At 44.7% G+C, this 20235-nt stretch overlaps 1 protein-coding gene across 1 annotated transcript in view; it reads right to left on the reverse strand.

Annotated features, from left to right (window-relative positions):
• VIPR1 (vasoactive intestinal peptide receptor 1) overlaps window positions 1-20235 on the reverse strand; it is a 100864-nt gene that overhangs the window by 38686 nt on the left and 41943 nt on the right. Inside the window, exons 3-4 of the mRNA XM_069006287.1 lie at window positions 11525-11632; window positions 3737-3840 (exon numbers count right to left, since the gene is read on the reverse strand). Of these exons, the coding sequence (XP_068862388.1) occupies window positions 3737-3840; window positions 11525-11632 (212 nt within the window). The remainder of the gene's footprint in view (window positions 1-3736; window positions 3841-11524; window positions 11633-20235) is intronic.

The raw sequence follows: 20235 nt of genomic DNA on the forward strand, positions 1-20235 counted from the left end.
GTCACCCCTGAGCCTTCTCCTCTCCAGGCTGAACAATCCCAGCTCTCCCAGCCTTTCCTCCCAGCAGAGCTGCTCCATCCCTCTGCTCATCCTGGAGCCTCCTCTGGGCTCTCTCCAGCAGCTCCAGGTCCTCCCATGCTGGGCCCCAGGGCTGGGGCAGCTCTGCAGGTGGGGCCTCACCTGAGGGGTGCAGAGGGGCAGAATCCCCCCTTTCCCTGCTGCCCAGGCCATGGGATCAGCCCAAGATACAACTGGATTTCTGGGCTGCACATGCACATGGTCAGTGCATGTCCAGCCTCTAATCCACCAGCACTCCCAAGATGAAGCCTTCTTTCCGGCTTTCCTGAAGTTTGGGATCCCAAAGGCAGCTCTGACTTTTCTAACAAGAGCAGTCAACCTCCCTCATGTTGATTTCATCTTTCTCTATTATCTGCATTTTTGATGGCAGCGGAGCAGGAATGTTCCAGGAAAGACCTGGCCAGCAGAAGGAGGGAGCTCGTGACAGGGGACTGTGGGAGGAAGAGGTTGTCCCACACTTTATTTAGGAGAGCAGAGAAAAGCAGGTCTTCTGCTTCTTTGAGTTATTCCCAGGAGCAAGTTATGCACAGAAAGTTCCTGGTGTTATTCAACAACCAATTCCCTGTGTTTTCCCCCCATATTTTGTGATGACTAATCCTTCTTGTGTAGACAGAGAGGGTTCTGCATTCAGCTTTAATGCAGGATATGGGGTCACCTCTGTTCTGGAAACAGCACATAATGACTTCTCACTCTTCATTGCACTTGCTAATGACAATTGGTTCCTATTTTAGAGATATCAAAGCAGAGAATTTGACCCAAGATCATAAATGGAATTGAAATTTCACTCAGGGTCCAGATTATAAAATATTCTTATTAGAAAAGAGAGGGGTGTAGATAAGTGAAGGCAATGCATGCCAGCGTGCCTGGATTCTAACTACAGACCCTGACTGATTTACAGGATGAAATCAGGCAACTTCATCATTGTCTCTCTGACTTCTTAAAGCTTCTGCTTAATTTCACAGGAGTGTGATAATAACAATTATTTGAGGTAGGTACTAAACCAAGATTAACTGAGTTTTATTTTCCCTGGTTTCTCTTCAGTAACCTCAGCATTTGTCCCTTGGTGTCTTGGTTGACAGTGGGAAACATTTACATTTTTGAGAGAAAAAGAAGAGAAATACTGATATAAAGTCTTTCAGAAACCAAATGTGTTTGGGGATCATGTCATCCAGCCCAAAGTCATTGGGGTTCCCTTGAGAGTAAATGAAAAGAGATCCCTTTGGAGAGAAGACTGGGCTGAACTGACCTCTGGAGGTGTCTCTTTATTTCACCACTTCAGGCAGAACCTACAGAGACACTGGGGTGGCTCCTCTGAGCAGGTGGGAGCACACCAGGGAGAAGAGCATCACATCTGATGGGGGATCAGCAAAATAACCCCACTCCCCATTTGCTGATGCACCACTTGTAAAGGTCAGCTTGGAGAAGGGCTCATCATCCCTGCATGGATCCCAAGAGCAGCACTTTGGTGCCTGCATCATCAGCTGCTTAGGGACTGCCAGAATTCACAGCTAAAGCCTTACACACTGCCCTTATTTATGTTTCATATTTTTCTTCTTGTTCCTGGCTTGAGACCAAAAGTTCATGAAGTGACACTTTATTGTGCCATATTGTGTTTTACTCCTGGAAGCTTATCAGTCTTTCCTGGACCTCGTGTCCTGTACAGCCTGCTGGTTTTTTTCTATTCCCTTTACTTCTTGCTCCCCAAACTCCCAGCCAATTCAACAACAAAAACCCAAAAATCTTTTCTTTTTCACGGGCTACTACTGCATGTTCACCCCCCTCAGCCACCTTTCACACAAATTGGACTTCAACAGCAGGACAAAACTGTGGAAATCAAGGGAAAATAATTAAGAAAGAATTAAAAGAACACAATACAGGTTCTCCTGGTAACGCAGCACTCTGGCAACGCTGCAATCCATTGGGTGGCCGGAGCAAGTCCCAGGAATTCCCAAATCCCCTGTGCAGCAGGAACACAAACCAGAGCTCTGGATGGGGGTCCTTCCAGAGCAGAGCTGGAACAATGGCTTTTGCAACCCCACAGCTCAGCCTGAGGAATGGACACTTGAGGATGTGAAGTGCTGGCTAACCTTGAAGGCAGACTAAGGCTCTCTTCAGCAGAGCCCTGAAATTCTTTGTGCACCTCTCCCTTTGCTATTTTCTGTTTTCTTTCACACTTAGAGCTGGCTCAGTTCTGCTCTGATCCCCTGTTAACTCTTTGAGTGCCTCGGCAGTGCGTGACCATGCACAGAGACCTCTCAGCATATCAAGTCATAGAATCCCAGAATGGATTGAGTTGGAAGGGACCCAAAAGATCACCTCATTCCAACCCCTGCCATGGGCAGGGACACCTCCCACTGTCCCAGGCTGCTCCAAGCCCCGTCCAGCCTGGCCTGGACACTGCCAGGGATCCAGGGGCAGCCACAGCTTCTCTGGGCACCCTGTGCCAGGGCCTGCCCACCCTCCCAGGAGGAATTTCTTTCCAATATCCCATCTAACCCTGCCCTTCTTCAGCTTAACACCATTCCCTTGTCCCATCACTCCATGCCCTTGTGAAAAATCCCTCTCCAGCCTTTTTGTAAGCCCCCTCTAAATACTGGAAATAAATACTGATTCATTATTTAGATTCCAATGTCCAACTTTCACTAACACTGATGTATGTCTTAAACAACAACACCAACAAAAAGCAGGGGCAGAGGTTTAATACAAACACTGTAACCAATTATATAAAAATATAAGCACTGCAACATGTGACTGTAGTGAAATAAAATTCTTTTCTAGCATAAGCTTTTTCTTGTTGACTGTGGGACTGCTGCAGGTGATTAGTTTAGATTAGATGCTGAACTTTGAGTTAGGTGAGGTGAATCTTGCTTCCAACATTTGTCATCCTCTTTAGACTTTACCCTTCATATCTCAGCATGCAGCAAACCAGTAACAGATTCCTTCCTGTGTAATGACAATACTCTGTAAAGCTAATTAGCTAATTATACGTTGCTCAGCGATTGCTAATTTATACACAAACAAAATCCCAGAGAGCTTGCGTATTTCCTCCCAAAATACAGCAAAATTTCATGAAAATGTGTGTACCCTACAGTGGTCTAGATATTTAGCTGGTTGGGATCTGCAGAGCAGCACTGATGGCTAGTAGGTCATATAATTTTTATGCCTTTAGAGCTTTTGATGCTTATGTTGCCATAGAAAGACTGGAATCATCATATCTACTTAAGGACAAATATAAATGTGGAGGGCTTGTTTCAAAGTGTACTGTGGAAAATCAAACACCTGAAGTTATGTGTGGGCATCACACAGGCAATGGTCTGATCTTCTCAGGTCCTGACATCCTGGAAATTTTGCATGTCCCATCCCTGGAAGTGTTCAAGGCCAGGTTTGGAACAACCTGGTCTAGTGGAAGGTGTCCCTGCCCATGGCAGGAGGTGGAATGAGATGATCCTGAAGGTCCCCTCCATCCCAAGTCATTCCCTAATTCTATGATCTGTTTCCTTGACCAAACATTTGAACTCTGCTTCCAAGGATCCTCAGGAGGACTTTTCCCTCTTGAGGAATCAGAGTGGAAATGGGAAAAATTTGGCATGGGGAGATGATACAATTCTGGTGTTGATCCCTGTTAAATCTTGATGTTCACCCATCCAGGTTTACAAACCTCCTCCCCTGGAGTGCTGTTGGAATCGTATCCACAAGCTACGGCATAGGGTGCAGGGTACACATCCGACCAGCCCTGGCTTGTACAATTCCTGGTCACATTCCCTGCAGGAAAAGAGAAAACAATGACTTAAAAAGAAACCTGCAGCTTGCTGTTAAACCAACTTGTGCCTTTTGGGGTACAAATGCCAGAGCACAATTCTTGTAACACTTAGAGTAAAACTCTCAGACTTTTCCCCCGTTATTAATTTTTCATATTACACACAACTCATAAATGGGAGGCACCCATTGTGTTTTAAAGTCCAGGCTTCAATAAAAAAGTACATTTTAATACAGAGGTGCACACAAAACATCTCTTCTAGTGGTACCATAACACCAGTTGCATGCAGACTTTTGGTTGCTAGCACTGCACCAGTATTGTTTGAGTGTTTTGTTGCCACATTGCCTTTGGTTCTGGAAAATTTTTGTCTGACCAGAGCAGTGAAGTATTTATGCCTTTCACTCTGCCTGTGAGCAGCCAGGACAGGGATAGATAAAATGTTCCTTTCACAGTATGCAGATAAGGTTGGAGGTCTGGGAACTAAATCCAGTTCTCCACACCCAGACCTTGCCTACAACTGAGCCCTGATCAGATGTGATTCCTGGGAAATGTACTGCTCTTGTTTGAGAATAAAGCACTTCAACATTTGGCTGTGAAGGGAGAAAAACCACACACTGACAACCTGTATTGCCTGTTTTAACTTGTATACTCCAGGGCAAGAAGATTTCCTGGACTGTCCAGCTCGCTGAGTGCCTGGGGCCTCTGACCAGCTAAAAAGAGCTTTAATTAACCCAAGGACATCTCCCTCCTTCAGCCAAAGCTGTCAAAACTGAAGTTCATGTGGCTCTTTGGTACTCAGAACTGCCTGATCCATCCAGGATTGTAAGTGCAAAGCACTTCTCACTTGGTAAAACACCTCTGCTTCCTGTCCCAGCTGGACCTCAAACCCACATTGGCTTAATCCAACAAAAGGAGGAGACACCAGCACTCAGGATAAGCCTTACCCCAAGAGGTTTGTGGCCTAAAAGACCAAGCTATGGGTTTGTCAAGGCATAACAAAGCAGAAATACACCCAACAGCACACTGTGAATTCCCCCAGCACCTTCTGTGACCACAAATCCCTGCCATGCCCACCTCACACAGATCCCATTATTGGGGCATTCCACTGGTGCCATTCATTGCACAAAACTGGAAAACTGCTCAATACACCTGAATGAACAAACAGCAGCCAAACCTCGCTTCTTAAGGGGAAAAATGACACCAGTGAAACTCAAAGAGCTCTTCAAACCTTTCCAACAATGGAGTTCTTTGCACACAAGAGCACAAAAACTCTGGCAAACCGGAGCAAATCAGTTATGCAGCTGTGAGTCACGAAAAGATTCGAGTATCACCTCCAGCAATTTCTGACACCTGAGTCACCTGAACGCCTTCCCAGCCACGGGCCTGCTCTGCACTGGAGTCAGCAGCACACAATCCCCTGCCTGAAGTCACTTCTTGAATCCCTGTGACAGATGGCTCTCGACACTAAAGCTTTGCCCCTTTAATCTGTCTTTGCAACAGATCTGAATCCAGGAGGGCTCTCGAAGGTGCCTTTGTTCAGCACAGCTCCGTGGGCTGCTGCTCCCAGGCTTTCCCTGCATGGCCACTGTTTGCAGTTCTGGTCACCAGGGTTCACATTGGGATCATAAGGGATCTTGTGCAAACAAATCAAGGACGTGACCGCTCAGAGCTTTCAGGTTTTTGGAGGTGTTATGCAATTTCTGTTATTTCTTCTTCGTTACAATGGATCCCATTATCTGGACTTCATTGCTTCCCATTTCCTGCTCAAAACTCCTCCTCTCTGTTTGGGCCTGGCTTTAGATTTCATTGTGGTTTTGGTTCTTTGTTTCTTATTCTCAGTGAGCTAAGGCGTGCTTCTTGCAGCTTAATTTTCTCCTATTTCTTCTTTTTAATTGCACTTCCTCACAATTTTATGATTATTTTATAATTCTCACCACTCTCAATACTTTCAAAAATTTTCCCAATGCTTTAGCAGATGTGGAGACCAAGGTAGAGGGAAGAACAATGACAAAAAAAACTTCAGTGGGATTAAAAAATAATAATGAAAATGACTCTGATTTTAGGGAAACTCTCTTCCCAGAGAAGTTTTTCTACCAGTCTTTGCTCCTCATGTCCAAATTCACACACATGGTGGGATACAAGACACTTTTCTAACAACTCACATATTCACCTGATGTCTGAGAGGTACAAAAAGCTCAAGGTTAGACAACAAAGATTTTATCACACCACAATTTTGGCTCGAGTGATGGATGATGTCTCTCCTCAGACCATATAACATTTCTATTTTCTACTATTTAAAATATTACTTTCTATACTAAAAATGAGCATAAAATTTGGGAAAGTGCCCCACAAGCTTAGTTCTTCCTCTGAGGTTTACGGGCTCAGGTTAAACCGAAGCATTACACAGATTTTTATGTTCCAAGGTCAAATCCCAGCTCTGCCACAAACCCCTATGAAAATGAGCCAGTTCTTGTGGTCTTCCTGGCTCTCAGTTTTTCCACAGACTTTGGTAATAAAGTCTGATCATTTGTCAATGGAAAGGCAAATTTTTCAAAGCACCAGAAGTTGCATTTGCCGTTTCCCAGAGCTGTTTCTCACTATTTTGTGTAACACAAGTTCTCCCTAAAATGAGCACCAATGGAGTACATTGAAAATCTAAGTGACAGTATCAGAAAACACAAAATTTCTGCACTTGGAAATTGTCTCCAGCCTTTCAAAGTTCACTGGGTTTCCCAAACTTTCCCATTTCCTATCAGACTGGAGCTAAAACTTTTCAAGTTGTACTCCTGGAGATTTACTGAGAAAGGAGACCAGGGGTTTATTACTCAGTTACACGTAATTAGCAATGTAGAGTGGAGAGATTCACTGAGAGGTGGGAAGCATCCCAGTGCCAGTAGGTTTGTGCTCCAGGCTCTCCTCTATGTTGTGGAAGAAGCAGAGGCAAGTCCCTGGTGAGGACAGAGTGCCCTTCTTTACATGGTATTAGTTAGAGCCAGGAATTAATCTGTTTTTTTTTTTTTTTTGTGGGGTTTGTATTTAATTTTGATCGATGTTACCACTGTCAAACTGGTGTGCCTGTTCCTAAAAGCAACGAGATGAGGTTTTTCATTAAAAAACCCCCAAATATTTTCACTTGAAAAAGCCACAACTAATTCTCATTTATTATAACAATAACCTGATAATGTCTTGCAAGAGCTCAGTGTTCTGCTTTCACAGAGTCCCAGAATGGTTCAGGTTGGAAGGGGCCTCTGGAGGTCATCTGGGCCAAAACCCCTGCTCAGGTAGGGTCACCTAAAATGGAAGCATGACCAGATGCCTTTTGGGTATTCTTGGGATCCTTCAAGGATGGAGACTGAGCAAGCAAAACTTGTCTCAGAATTTAGAATCACAGAATCATCATAGAATGGTTTGGGTTGGAACGGACTTTAAATTCCACTTCTAACCTCCCTGCCATGGGCAGGGAACCTTCCACGAGACTTTGTTGTCACTGAGAGGAATTTCCTTCCCTTTGACATGATTTATTCATGACACAGCAGAAGAGGAGGGAGGAGTTTGTGGAACAAAGATAAAACCAGAACATTTTCTTTATCAGAGGTGTTTCATCTGGGTAGGAGTTAAACACTGAACAGATGAACTGAATAAATGCACAGAGCTGTTGTCTATGCCTTGTTCTTCAGGTTTTTTCTCTTAATTTCTTTCTGCCTCTCATCTGTTTCAAACACACCCTTCAAACTCAGAGACATGTCTGAAAGTTCCTGTTACAGGTACGGTTTTACATCTTTGATCTTCTTGGAAAAAACCCTCTTCCTGGCTTTTAATGGGAGTTTGAATTAATACAAAGAGATTTGAGATCAATCATGGCCCAGGGGTGTTGGCTTTTGCCCCCTCTTGCTTCCCTTGCCCTTTTCTGCAATAGCTTCTAAAGCAGAGGGAAGGTGTGCTCTGCCCAGCAATCAGTCCTGCTTCTCTAGCATCATATTCCACAGACATAAATCGATTTTTTCAAACAGAAGTTATTAAAACAGTAGCACTTCTATTATTTACCCTTCTTGAGATGATGCTGAGCCCACTGGCACCTCTCTACTTTCATTTTTATTATTGATCTGCCCCACTGTTCCTGGGAAACACTTGAAACTTGCAGACAGCTTGCACTAGGCTGGGTGCTGAAGTGCTTAGGCCTGGGAAAAACTTGTGGGCAAGATATTTTCCCAATTTGCTTTCTCTGCCTCAGTCATGATCTCACAGGAGTGCAACTTCTGCTCAGAGTTTCGTGTTGTTTCAGTTTTGTATCTCATAACTTCGTGTCATAGTAGAACCTGTGGCATTGGGTCAGCACCTCAAGCAAGACACAATTTTCTTCCTTTCTTGTTTTTCACATCACTTGGCCTGCAGTTATTACTGCCACGTGTCCAGTGCCCTGAAACTTCCTGCACCCTGTTTGTGGGACAATACTCAATTTTCCCTTATTTTCCTTTCCCCTTCCTGCACATTTCATTTCTAAGTGTGAAGATCCTGATCCCTAATAAATACAGATAATCCCCCCCTTCTTAACAACTACAATGTTCCCCTTGATTAAGCACCTGATTAAAACCGTTTGTTTTCTCATCCTAAAAGCAGAGCTGTCAAACTTTAGGATAAATTTCTCACTAGATCTTTTGATCCTGCAATCATAGGATTCCAGGCAACATTTACAAGAAAAAGATGCACATTTCTGGGTAGAGGTGGAGGTGTAGCTCCAGTCCTTCAGAGGAGTGGGGCACAAGCATTGTGACACCTCAGGTGCAAATAAATCACGGAATCATAGAACGGTTTAGGTTGGAAAAACCCTCTAAGATCATTGAGTTCAACCATTAACTCTGCACTGCCAAGGCCACCATCAAACCATGACCCCAAGGGACACATCCACATGTTTTTGAGCACTTCCAGGGATGGTGATGCCCTCTATGAGCCTCCTTTTTTCCAGGTAATTCTGCCTTTTTGATGTGAAGGTACATTTGGACAGAAGAGCACCCGAGGGCTCTCAGTGAAGAGACCTCCATAAAAAACACACTCAACTTCTTCGGATTTTTTAATGACCATTGTAGAAAAAACCAATGGGTATGGTTCATTTTGGGGTTCTTTAGAGAAGTGGTGATACCTTCTCCTTATCTGCTGCTGTCTGCTCATCCCTATCCTCATTTTATTCAATTTTTGTTCCAGTTTCAGAAGCAATGCAGAATAAAAAGTGTTCATCAAGGAGGGGAAAGGAGAGGGGAAATAAATTTAGAGCAGCTGAGGAAAAAAAAGGAGTTTGGCAAGCCCAAAACTCACATGGATCTCAAATCACTGAGTGGGATTCCAGAGCTTGGTTATGCCCACCCCCTTAGGTCAATTAATCTCACAGCTGAAGTTTAAAAACTGTCAGTGCTAATTTAACTTGTGTATGGTGGACAATTTGCTTTTAGAGAAACGGTGAGACATAAATCCCTACTACAAATGTCATCCTCCACGTATCGAAAGAGAGCTGGAACACTCTGGTCAAGGGGTGGAAAGCAATGCACTTTCATAATGAAAGGTGCCAAAAATATTTTCATCCATCTCCCTCACATGGCACTGACGAACGTCATGAAATAATGAAAATTTTCTGGATCTGTGAATGCCATAAAAAATTAATGTCAAATGACATCAGGACGGTGTTAGGCATTTTAAGGTTTTTAAATGCCATGAGATATTTTATCCTTTATTAACCATGAGATGGGATATTAGTCATTTGAAGAGCTTATTCTCCAGGAGGCATAAAATCACATTAACTCTTTTTTTCCTGGTACCTCACCCTTTTCCTGCTGTAAACACACAAAAAGATTTTCTCTGGCTGACAACTTGATAAAAGCTTTCATGCTCCTGCAAAGGGATCAAAGATTAGGACACAAACATTAACCAGATGATTGAGTTCCTTGAAAGCTGTTCAATGACACTCACTGCTACAAAGGAGGAGCTGCTTCGCAACCTTAATTTTGCAACAAATCCTATAAAACAGGAGGCAATCTTCCCCTGCCTTAATTTAAGACCATCTCTGCTTTCCCTGCTTGGTAATGGTGGTACAAAGTGGCTGTCTCAGAGAAAATCAAAGCTGCAGCTTCTGCTTTGGGAATGGCATCGGTTGTTCTGTTTGTGCTCTGCTGGGGTGGGATTCACCTCTATTGGAAGACATTCCTGTCTGCCCGTGCCACTCCACAATCTTTTGATTGCAAATGGGGAGAAATATGTGATTTATAGATGGTATTAAACTCATCCTGGAGTGGGAATCTAAAAACCAGCTGAACTGAACCTCTAAGGAACCTGCTTCTTACCTCTGACAGTAAAACCAACGCAGAGATAGATTTACTGAGGGAAAACTCTAAAATCAGTTGATACAAATGCCATTTCAGGTTGGAAATTTGGTTTCTTAAACCAGGTATCTTAACACCAGCTGAGGAATCCTCAGGGATTTCAGATTGCCCAGAATTTATCAAATGCTACCAGATGTTTATGGTTAAAAATCTGAATGGAGCTCTCAGTGTCTGCACTGCGGGTGCCTTGCTGTGAGCTCAGCTCTGGTGGGATGATGCATTAGAACGAGTTTTTGAGAGATTTTCCTTCCTGTTTCACTAACTCTGCTGGTATATAAACCCCAGTGAGTGAATGCTGTGCTGGGGAGAGGGCACAGAGCAGGAACAGCAGGCAATTATTCCACATGGCTGATCCAATGCACGGGGGTCTTGTCCTGCAAGATGTGATATCACAGCAGCTTCTGCCTCTTTTCCCTGGCTGTTGACACAGGAGTGATGAGCTGCCAGGGAATTTTGGAAATGGGGAAGTCAGCGCTAGGATGGGACTCCAGGGATTTTGAATTTCCCTTCTGTGTCTGCAAAGAATTTTGGTGTGGCCTTGGCCAAGTCGTGTAATCAGCGTGTGCTGGTTAATGAGTGCAGTGCTCTGGCCTGTTGAACAGGGATGATATTGTGTCCCTACCCCCGTTCCTAATCTGTCCTGTGTGTTTGCACTGCAAGGCTCTAAAAATGGGGGATCAGCTCGATGCAAGATCTGCAGTGCAAAAGAACTTAATTCTCTGTGAAGGCCTGCAGGGCTTCTATAATAAAAATGGTGAAAAATAACTACAAACTACCAGGAGACACCATCAGCCCTGTTGCTGCATGGCCCCTTGAGACCTGAGTTTTAAACTAAAGCTTCTCAAAACACCCCAACCAGTGAGTTAAGCTACTTCCTCCATTAACCTCTCCTGCCCATTATTTGTCAGGTTAATTCCTTAGCCTGTGGCCAAATTTGTCATTCCAGCAGAAAAAAAAATTACTTTATTACGTACAGTTCCAGCTTGTTTCTTTTCTGCCAGAGACTTAATTAATGATTGTGCTAAGCTGCTCGTTTTGCACAACAAACACAACTATTGCACAGGTTGATTCAATTTTCACTGCACAACATCCATATTATTGGATTTCCCCAGGAGCCATTTTTGCATCCCTGTGATCCACAGTAGTGGTGCTGCAAGTGCAGGGAGGATGTTTTAATGTTTGGGAATTCATAGATGGCTTGGAAACCTCCTTTACCTTGGGCTAAGAGCTGGTTTCTCCCTCTTTATTGAGATGTTCCCCCTGTGGAATGATGAGAAACCCCTGGGAGTGAAGCCATGGAGCTGTTTTGGGATTTGCTTACCCAGGAAGGAGGTCAGGAACCTGAAGTACTTGGGACATGGCCGTACCACGACTTCTCCCACCTCTGCTTCAGGCCAGCACGTGATGTTGTCCCACTGCCTCCTGCAGCCTGGGGAAGAGAGAAAAGCAGATGGTGGAACACTCATGAGTGGGGCTTGCTAGCTGCAGCAGAGCAGCTCTGCAAAGGTTTGTGGAGCCCCTCACCCCAGCTCAGGCACGTTTTGGAATGAAACCCACAGGAATATTCTCTTTAAACATGCAGTTTTCAGTTCCACCAGTCCCTGAAATTCAGCACTGTAATTTTCCAGAAATCAGTATGGAAGGAATGGCAGATAAGTGCAAGAACCAGGCAAATCAGGCTTGATAAAGAACAGTGCCTTCTCCTGGGTTAAAAAGGCAGAAATGCCTAATTAAATATCTCTCTTGCTTGCCCTTGTCACTCCCTGTTGCACTAAAACACCAGATCTGAACCTGTGAGACATTGTCCCCTTCCTCCTCTGCTTCCCTCAAATGTCATCACCTTTTTCTTCCCATTGCAATGGTTGTGCAGCTCTCACAGCAGGAAGAGGACATGGATGACAATCAAGGGATCAGGGCCCAAATCCCTTCACCAGAAGCTGGCTTTGCTTCTTAAAAAGGGAGAAGGCACAAAACACTGCTGGAGGCTGAGCAGGGACAGTGCTGTGGCCAGGATCCCCATGGAAGGGTGGGGGAAGGTGGCACATCCTCAGCTATCCAAGCTAGGAATGAAGGAATAACCAACACAGGCAGAAAACACAAGGTTTTGTCAAAATGAGGCATTGCTGGAGTTCTTCTGGGTAGAATTGAGGCTTTCTTGGAAAGAAAAAGTGGCACGTCCTTTCCACAGAGTTGTAATGTTCTGATTTTGCCCTTTTATTTCTCAAAAGGCATTAATAATACCCCTGCATGCTGCACTGTTGGATCATGTAACATTAACCCTGAAGCCAGAAGGAGTTGGCGGATCTGAATTAAAAAAAAAAAGAAATCAAACACATTTCTACATCGATGTGTTACCATTTTAGAGTTCTGAGCAGAATTTTGACAACCTTTCCCCCCCTGCTTTATATTTCCAACAGACAGGCACTTCAGTTGCTGCCTGGGTGAGATGGATGGGTTGTCAGCTGAGCTCCCTTTTCCCAGCACCTGTGCTCTCCGTGATTTTTCACACCCCATTAGATGGCAACGCTCCCCCAAATGTGACTCAGGCGCTGTTAAGGTCGACAGCCCCACACGAGAGAGACTGGGATGTGAAGAACAGAGCAGGGAGGAAATGTGGAGGAAATATTTCTCACGTGCCAGCAAAGGGAGCTGTGAAACCCCTGTCAGGCTGCACTTGTTGGTAATCACACCCTGCTCTGAAATTCCTCCTTTAAATCATCTTTTACTACTTGAGCTAAGGAGAGGGCTGGTGTCATCACCAGCCCGTGCAGAGCGAGGCAGATGTGTCTCAGATCAATAGAGAGCACACAGAAAGGCTTTGAAGCTGAAAAAGAACCCTTAGCTCGCTTTCAAAGTGATTGTACAGGCTTTCCCCCCCCCCCTCTTCTTTCATGAACAAACTGAACTTTTCAAATGAAGTCCTGAGCTGAGTTTATTGGAGCCTGCAAAATGGAATAACTGATGGTATCTCCTTCGTGCACCTCTCCTGCAGAGTTCATTAACATTCAGGTTTCAGGGTCCTCATATCAGGTGCCCAGCTCAGCTCCCACAGCCTCTTACTTATCTCCCAGCAAACAGCCAGCAGCTCCAAAAGTATCAGGATATTAAAGATTCCATGGAAAATGATTCCATGGTGGGATTTTTCACATCCTACAATCATTTCCTCCACCGACTGCAATAATTTAGAGTGCACCCACTACCTCAGGATAGGTTATAATGGAAACTAAAATACAAGGTGATAGCAGCAGATGGCTTTTTAAATGCCCTGAATTATGCACTTGGAGAGTTTTGGTGATCTGTATCTTTGTTGATATTTTTCAGCACCAGCTGTGATACATATAGAAAGCTATTAGGTGTTCACTTTTGAAAGTAAAAGCTTTTTTTTCTGATTAAAAGAAAGTGAAACTGGCTTTGCAAGACACATAAAGTGTATTTTTACAAATTATTGCCTCTGTAAACACACCTTGTACTTGCCCATTAGCTCTTATGACAACTATCTTCCTCACTGCTGCCCCAGACATGCTGAAAATATTTCTGCAATAAATAAAGAAGGCAATGCAAAGCAGAACTCTGGATGGCAGTGCCTGTCACCACAGGATCAGAGAGTCTTGGAATGGTTTGGGTTGGAATGGTCCCTAAAGATCCTCTCATTCCAACTCCCTGCCACTATCCCAGGTTGCTCCAAGCCATGTCCAACCTGGCCTTGGACAATTCCAGGGATGGGGCAGCCACAGCTCCTCTAACAGGTCTGTGTCTTTCTTGTGTTAATTATCTACAGTTCAGGAAAATGAATAATTTTAGTAGAGAGAATAACTGGAGTTTAAAGAATTGGAACAACAGAAGATTGATACCTGCAGGATGCTGTACATGCACAGTCCAACGCTGCAGTCATCCCATCACAACATCAGGTAAAAATCTGTGCCCTTTCATCTGACCCAGCACACAGACAATCTTTATCAAGGAACCTTCCAGAAAATGCTTTTTTTTTTCTCCCAAGCTGATAGACTTTACCCTGGAAAACTGCTGGGATCAGGGGGCTGGCAGGCAAAAAACTATCTGAGGGCAGGAACAGCTGCAATGTGCCTTGGAAGAAGGAAATCGCTCTGTTCCCTGTGGTGTCACTTGGATATAGCAAAGATGACAATTTTGGCCTGATCACGTCATGTTTGGGGATTGATAAGTGCTTCTCCATTAATTAATTATAAATGTTGTCTTCTACCTTGCCCTCAGTCTCTGCAGGAAGGATGCAAAGGTATTTATCAACCCTCACCCAGTGCAGCAAAGGAGTCAAAAATACACCTACTCTTCGTTTCCATCCAAAGAACTGCTCTGCTCATGTGCTTGTCACCAAAATGCCACGGGATACACCCTGCCAGGGGTGGTGCTTTGCCTTGGCAAGGATCACAGGTGAATCTGGAGAAGCTGTATAAAAGTAAGTGTGTGGCCTTTCCTAGCCAGCAGCACTTACCACATCTTTGGGTATCCAGATACAGTCTTTAAACTCTGGTCATTATAAATATAAATAAATAAATAAATAGGATTCTTTTTTAAAATGAGAGGGGTTTTTTTATCCATTTGAGTTATTTTAACTGTGACTTCCACGCACTCAGCTTTGCCCTGCCCTTCCTTGCCAGACCATGAAGTGCTCTCTGGAGCTGAATATCTTCTTCCAGAGGGCTGCAGGGAGAAATCCTTCACGCCTCTGAAGAAGCTGGAGCTCAGATCCCGATATCCAGCAGCTCAGCCTTCCTCTTTGCAAGCCAAATGCCCCACAAACAAGCCAAGGGCTGCATCAGCCTCACTTAGAGCCCTCCTCTAAGAGGTTCTGGCTCAGAAGAAGCTGAAGACCAGTGACACAGTGCTGGCTGCAGGGAGTTAGGAGGCCCCAGCACAGCTGCAGGATGTTCACCTTTCCCACTGTCTCTGCTAGAAGTTCATCAGAGCTCAGGCCCTCATTTCCTCTCCCTTTAAAAGGTTAATAAACAGAAAACAGGTCAATTCTCACGAGGCACAGTGGTTTGCAGAACTGGCAGACTGGAGTGTAAAAACCCATTTATTGGAGTCATATCTACACTTACAGCAAATCACGGTCAAAGCTTATCTAGGAAGCAGCAGAGAATAACTTTCTCTCATGAATAAACATGAATTCCAGGGCTTTGGCACAGCCCTGAGATGGGACTCAGTTTGGCTGAGGAAAGAAATGAATGGCAGCAGGCTGGTGTCAGGCACTCTCTGAACACAGGTGAACTCCCACTTCAGGAAAAAACCCTTTCAGCACAGCAGTCTTTCACTGAATCATGGAATTATTAAGGTTGGAAAAGATCTCCAAGAACATCAAGTCCAACCTTTGACCGCACACCACCCACCAAACCCTCGCACCAAATTCTCCCTCATGCATGGGGTCACTCCAGGTCTCTTCTGAATGACATTCCCACACATTTTGCTCTTGGAATCCCTGTTCAGATGCAGAGATGCCCATTTGATGCCTGGGGTGTCTCGGGAGCTCTCAGTACCCACAGGGATAACAGCGAGGCAAAGGCGCAGCTTAGTTAAGCCAGGCTGAGCTATCCCAGGGCAGCATTGCAGCCTGGTGTGCTGCAATAAAATCTCATTTTCTCTCCCATTCCATATCAGCAGGCAGTTTGCAAGCTCCCAGGAGTCAGGACTGTAAACAGCCATGGGGTGACATTTATTGTCCCCCTGAGGAGCCCAGCCTTGGTGCTCACCCGTGGCTTGCCCGGCTTGGTCTCGTTACAACCATCTCATTACAGCCAATTATCACTGCATCAATCTCCCCGATTGCAGCACTGATCTCCGGCCTGACTGAAGGAAACAGACTCCAAAAGTTGGTGCCTGCAACTCTCCATAACTCAGTCCCACCCAGGTGGCTTGGATTTAATCACAGTGGAGGAAAACCCATTTCAGCCTTGGGTCACTACTGCCAGCACAGACTCCAGTGAGAAGAGACCTCCCAAACGAGGGTCAATTTTGTATTTAAGAGTTGTATGAAATAATAAAAAATTCCATAGGTAGATTCTTTTTCTCCCATAAATCTCTTAAATGCAATTCGATTTTGCTTCTGAACCCAGGGAAAATTTTTAGAACTCACAACCTCCTGCACCAAGGCGTTGCACGGTTTAAGTGTCCACTGACAGAAAAATTATATCCCTTTCTGAACTCACTTTGAACCTGCTCATTGCTGGTTTCACTAGGAATTGCTCAGTTCTTTTACAAAGACAGAAATATTCACAACCTAACCACAATATCTCTTTCCCTGGCGAGAAAAACCATAAAATCCTCTCTAGTTTCCCTTCTTGGGCATCTCTTTTTCAAGCTGAGTGCCCCAGCCTATTTAGTAGCTCCCAGGATGGAAACAGCTCCCAATCATTTCTCCCTTGTATCTTTGGTGGGTTTAATTCTACCCCATCCTGCCCTGGGCTTGCAGAGTAGGGGTTTGTCTTGGGGTGACTTTAGGATGTGTATCCCCTCTCGCTGCTCTATGCCCAGAAATTAATTTTGTGCCTGTTTTTCCATAACAGATTGGGTTTGGCTGATGTTAGCTTGGCTCTGAGGTTTCACTAAATGCATCCTCCCTCTCTTCCCTGAAAGAGTCACTGCTGTGCCCTCCTGTCCTCACTGCCACTCACACTCCAGCATCCTTTGGGCATCTCTCCTTCTCCTTCTCCATCTCCATTTGTATCACCACTGACAGCCTGCTCTGCAGCAAACCCATCCCCTCAGAGCTCCCCTTTCAGCTTCCCACAGCTTTGTGCTGAATTTGGATATTTTTTGCCCGTTGTGCTGCCTGCTCTCACCGCAGCACTGCAGGCAGGATGTGACAGAGGAACCAGCCAGCTGAAGGAAAGCCACAATCCTGCCAGGGCATGTGACCCCTGACACGGTGGCATTTCCTTCCCACCACTGATGAGCTCTGCTGGTGCTCTGATGCTCCTTTGCTCATCGCTCACTGAGGGACTTGCAGCTCCAGTTCAGCAGAGAAGGGACCTGGGCCATCACAGAAGGCCAAAAGGATCCCTAAATTCAGGATAAGTGAAAAGAGTTTGTTTTGGACTTTGCCTCAATATTTGTGGCAAGAGAGAGACTGTGATTTCATTTTTCCCACTCAGTCCAAGCTGGACTTGATGATCTTAAAGGTCTTTTTCAACCTTAACAGCTCCATGATTCTATCACAAGAGCACCATTAATTACTATAAAACCTGGTTTGCACTTCGGCAGTGGCTGCCAGTAGAAGCTGTTCAAGCACTCAACGGGAATATATTAAAAAATAACTGTCTTCCTCAATATTTGCAGGAATTCGACTCAAAGATGTATGAAGGAAATCTCACCTTAAAACCCTCAAACTGAGTCATTCTAATCAGCGTGAAAAAAATCACCAGTGACTGCTGCTGGAGGATGACTTTTAAGCATGAAAATCCTACGAGATTTTCCACCATCAACATCTATTAGGAAACAATTTTTTAAAAACAAAAGTTTGTACTCTTTCAGCCTTTTTTAACCAACAAACTAAACAAACGCTTGACTTTTTTCTTCCCTGCAGAACACCCTTTTCATAAATCAAACCAGTGAGCTGAGCCCTTCTGCCTAACTACAGGACATGTGAACTGAAAGATCCAAGATTTAAGACAAAGATTTACAGAGGCCGTTGCCAAAAACATGACTTATCTCCTGAGCAGCCTCTAAACAAGATCTCCAGTGCTCTGACACAGGGCATGCTTAAAGGATTATTCCAGGGTTTCCTCACTCAAATCAACTCTCTTCCAGGAGCTGTAGATAACTGGATTTACAGCGAATCAGACTTTGAATTTAGGTACCTTCTTAGATCGTTTTTCCCATACTGGCATCTCCAGAAAGAAATTCATAGTGGCTTGACCTCTAGGAATGCTTTTCCCAACATAACTTACAGTGTATGCAATATTCCCCAGAGTACTTATCCCAGGTAAAAAGGGTGGATACCATCATGAGGGTGCTCTGATACAGTCAATAACAACAGAAAAGCAAAAAGAAAAGATGAGGAAGGAGAGATTTTTTAACCAGAAATTTCATGGGATGTGAGAGGGACAAACACAAGCTGCTGTCAGAAGCAAAACCTTTGCATAGATGGATTTAATCTGAGACGTTATCCAGAGCTTTCAAAATACTTTGAATTTATTTTCGACTGCATCAATGTCACTTTTCCCTTATTTCTATAACCTTTGCACATCTAAGGCTGTGTGCATTCATCTATTATCTCATATTAAAAAAAAAAGGAACCAAAACTCCTGCTGGCATTTAAAAGTGTGACACACTCTCCAAACTCAAATGCCTTTTCCAACACAAATTTGTGTCCACTAAGTGGCTGCTAATCCCAACAAGCCCCAGGACAGCTGTTCCCGAGTCAAACAAACACTGCTGCTTGTTAGAGAGCTTCCAGCCAGGACAAGTCAGCAACAAGCAAAACCAAAGCAAAGCCTCCACCCCTGTTGTGTTTTAGGGCAGAAAACAGATGTTGGAATGTCTAAATGTCGGTGGAGAGGTGAGGTCAAGGCACAAATCATCTCTCAGCTCCACAGGGAGGAGTGCTGAGGTGCTGTGTGGGCCTGTGTTGGAATTTCATCCTGTTGCTGGTGGGTGTCTGCACTTCAGGGGGTTGGATGGGCTCAGACAAGCAACTGAGGGACCACTGTTAGAAACATGGAATTGGTAAGGTTGGAAAAACATTTTAAAGCCATTGAGGCCAAGAGTTAACCCAGCATCACCATGTTCTTGACTAAACCGTGTCCCCGAAACCCAAATGGGAATCAGGAGTGCTCACTGGAGAGGTGGGCAGTGGGGCACAGGGCAAGGATGGACAGAAAAAGAACCATCTTTAGGGAAAACTTTGCTGATTATTGAGTCCTCAGAAAGAGACTCCTGGTCTGGAAGAACAGCATCAGCTTCAGGATGGATCAAAGCAGCCAACACCAAAGCCTGGGGCTGGTTCTCAGGGTTCAGGTTGGGTTTACCACTGTGACAAGACTGTTCCCTCTTCCTCTTTCAGGGGCCAGATTTTGTGGCAGAGTCCACAAAGGTTCTCCTCTGAGAAATCCACGGCAGATTTCTTCATTTTGAACTTCCAGAGAGTGGGTTCCACCTCTGTAAGAGCTGCAGTGTGGAAGTGTTTGGGAAGAGTCCCAGAGAGATAGGGAATGGTGAAGGAAGACCATTTGGAAGGACCTGTCCTACTGTGTATCGTGGCCATTGCCAAAGAACTGGGAGAAAAATTACTGTTAAATAAAAGGAAGCTTGATTTTGGTACTGATCCTTAAAGAGAGTCTGGGGTTTAAGGTCCTAATGTCCCATGGCTGAACCTTCTGCTGTTGTAGGAGACCACCCTGTCAAGGAATGGCAGGGACTGATGTCATATGTGGGAGTTGCCCAGTGCTGCTGCTCAGAGCAAGAATGAAATTAAGAGGCTCTTTGTATCACCTGGGTGGGCCAGAGTAATAGGAAAACGTAAATTAAAAATTAATAAAAGAGAATATGGCAAAAAGTCCAGCAGGTCCTTTTGCCTTTAGAGAGACCATCGAGATCAAACATATTTTCGACTGAGCTAAACTGTTCTCCAGGTTTCTTTGAGTGTGTTTTCTGGATCCTCAGGGTTTGATTTAGCTGGACAGGAGTTGTCATTTAATGCCATTCTTGATGCCCCAGGATTTTTTAAGAGGTTGATGAATATGGTAGAAGACCTCTGAGAGCTCTACACCAGTCTGAAATAACAGAATCACAGAATCTTTGAGGTTGGGAACGACCCCTAAAGTCACCAAATCCAACCACCAACCCAACACCACCACGTTCCCCACTGATCCACGTCCTCGAGTGCCATATCCACAGCTTTTCCCTGCCCTACTTTGGGCACTCTCTTGACCTTATCACTCTCTACAGCTCCCTGAAGGGTGGTTGTAGTCAGGCGGGGCTTGGTCTCTTTCTCCAGGCAGCAACTGACAGAACAAGAGGACCCAGTCCTAAACTGCAGCAGGGGAAATATAGGTTGGG

Source organism: Aphelocoma coerulescens, chromosome 2, assembly GCF_041296385.1.
Source record: "Aphelocoma coerulescens isolate FSJ_1873_10779 chromosome 2, UR_Acoe_1.0, whole genome shotgun sequence".
Lineage (NCBI taxonomy): Eukaryota > Metazoa > Chordata > Aves > Passeriformes > Corvidae > Aphelocoma > Aphelocoma coerulescens.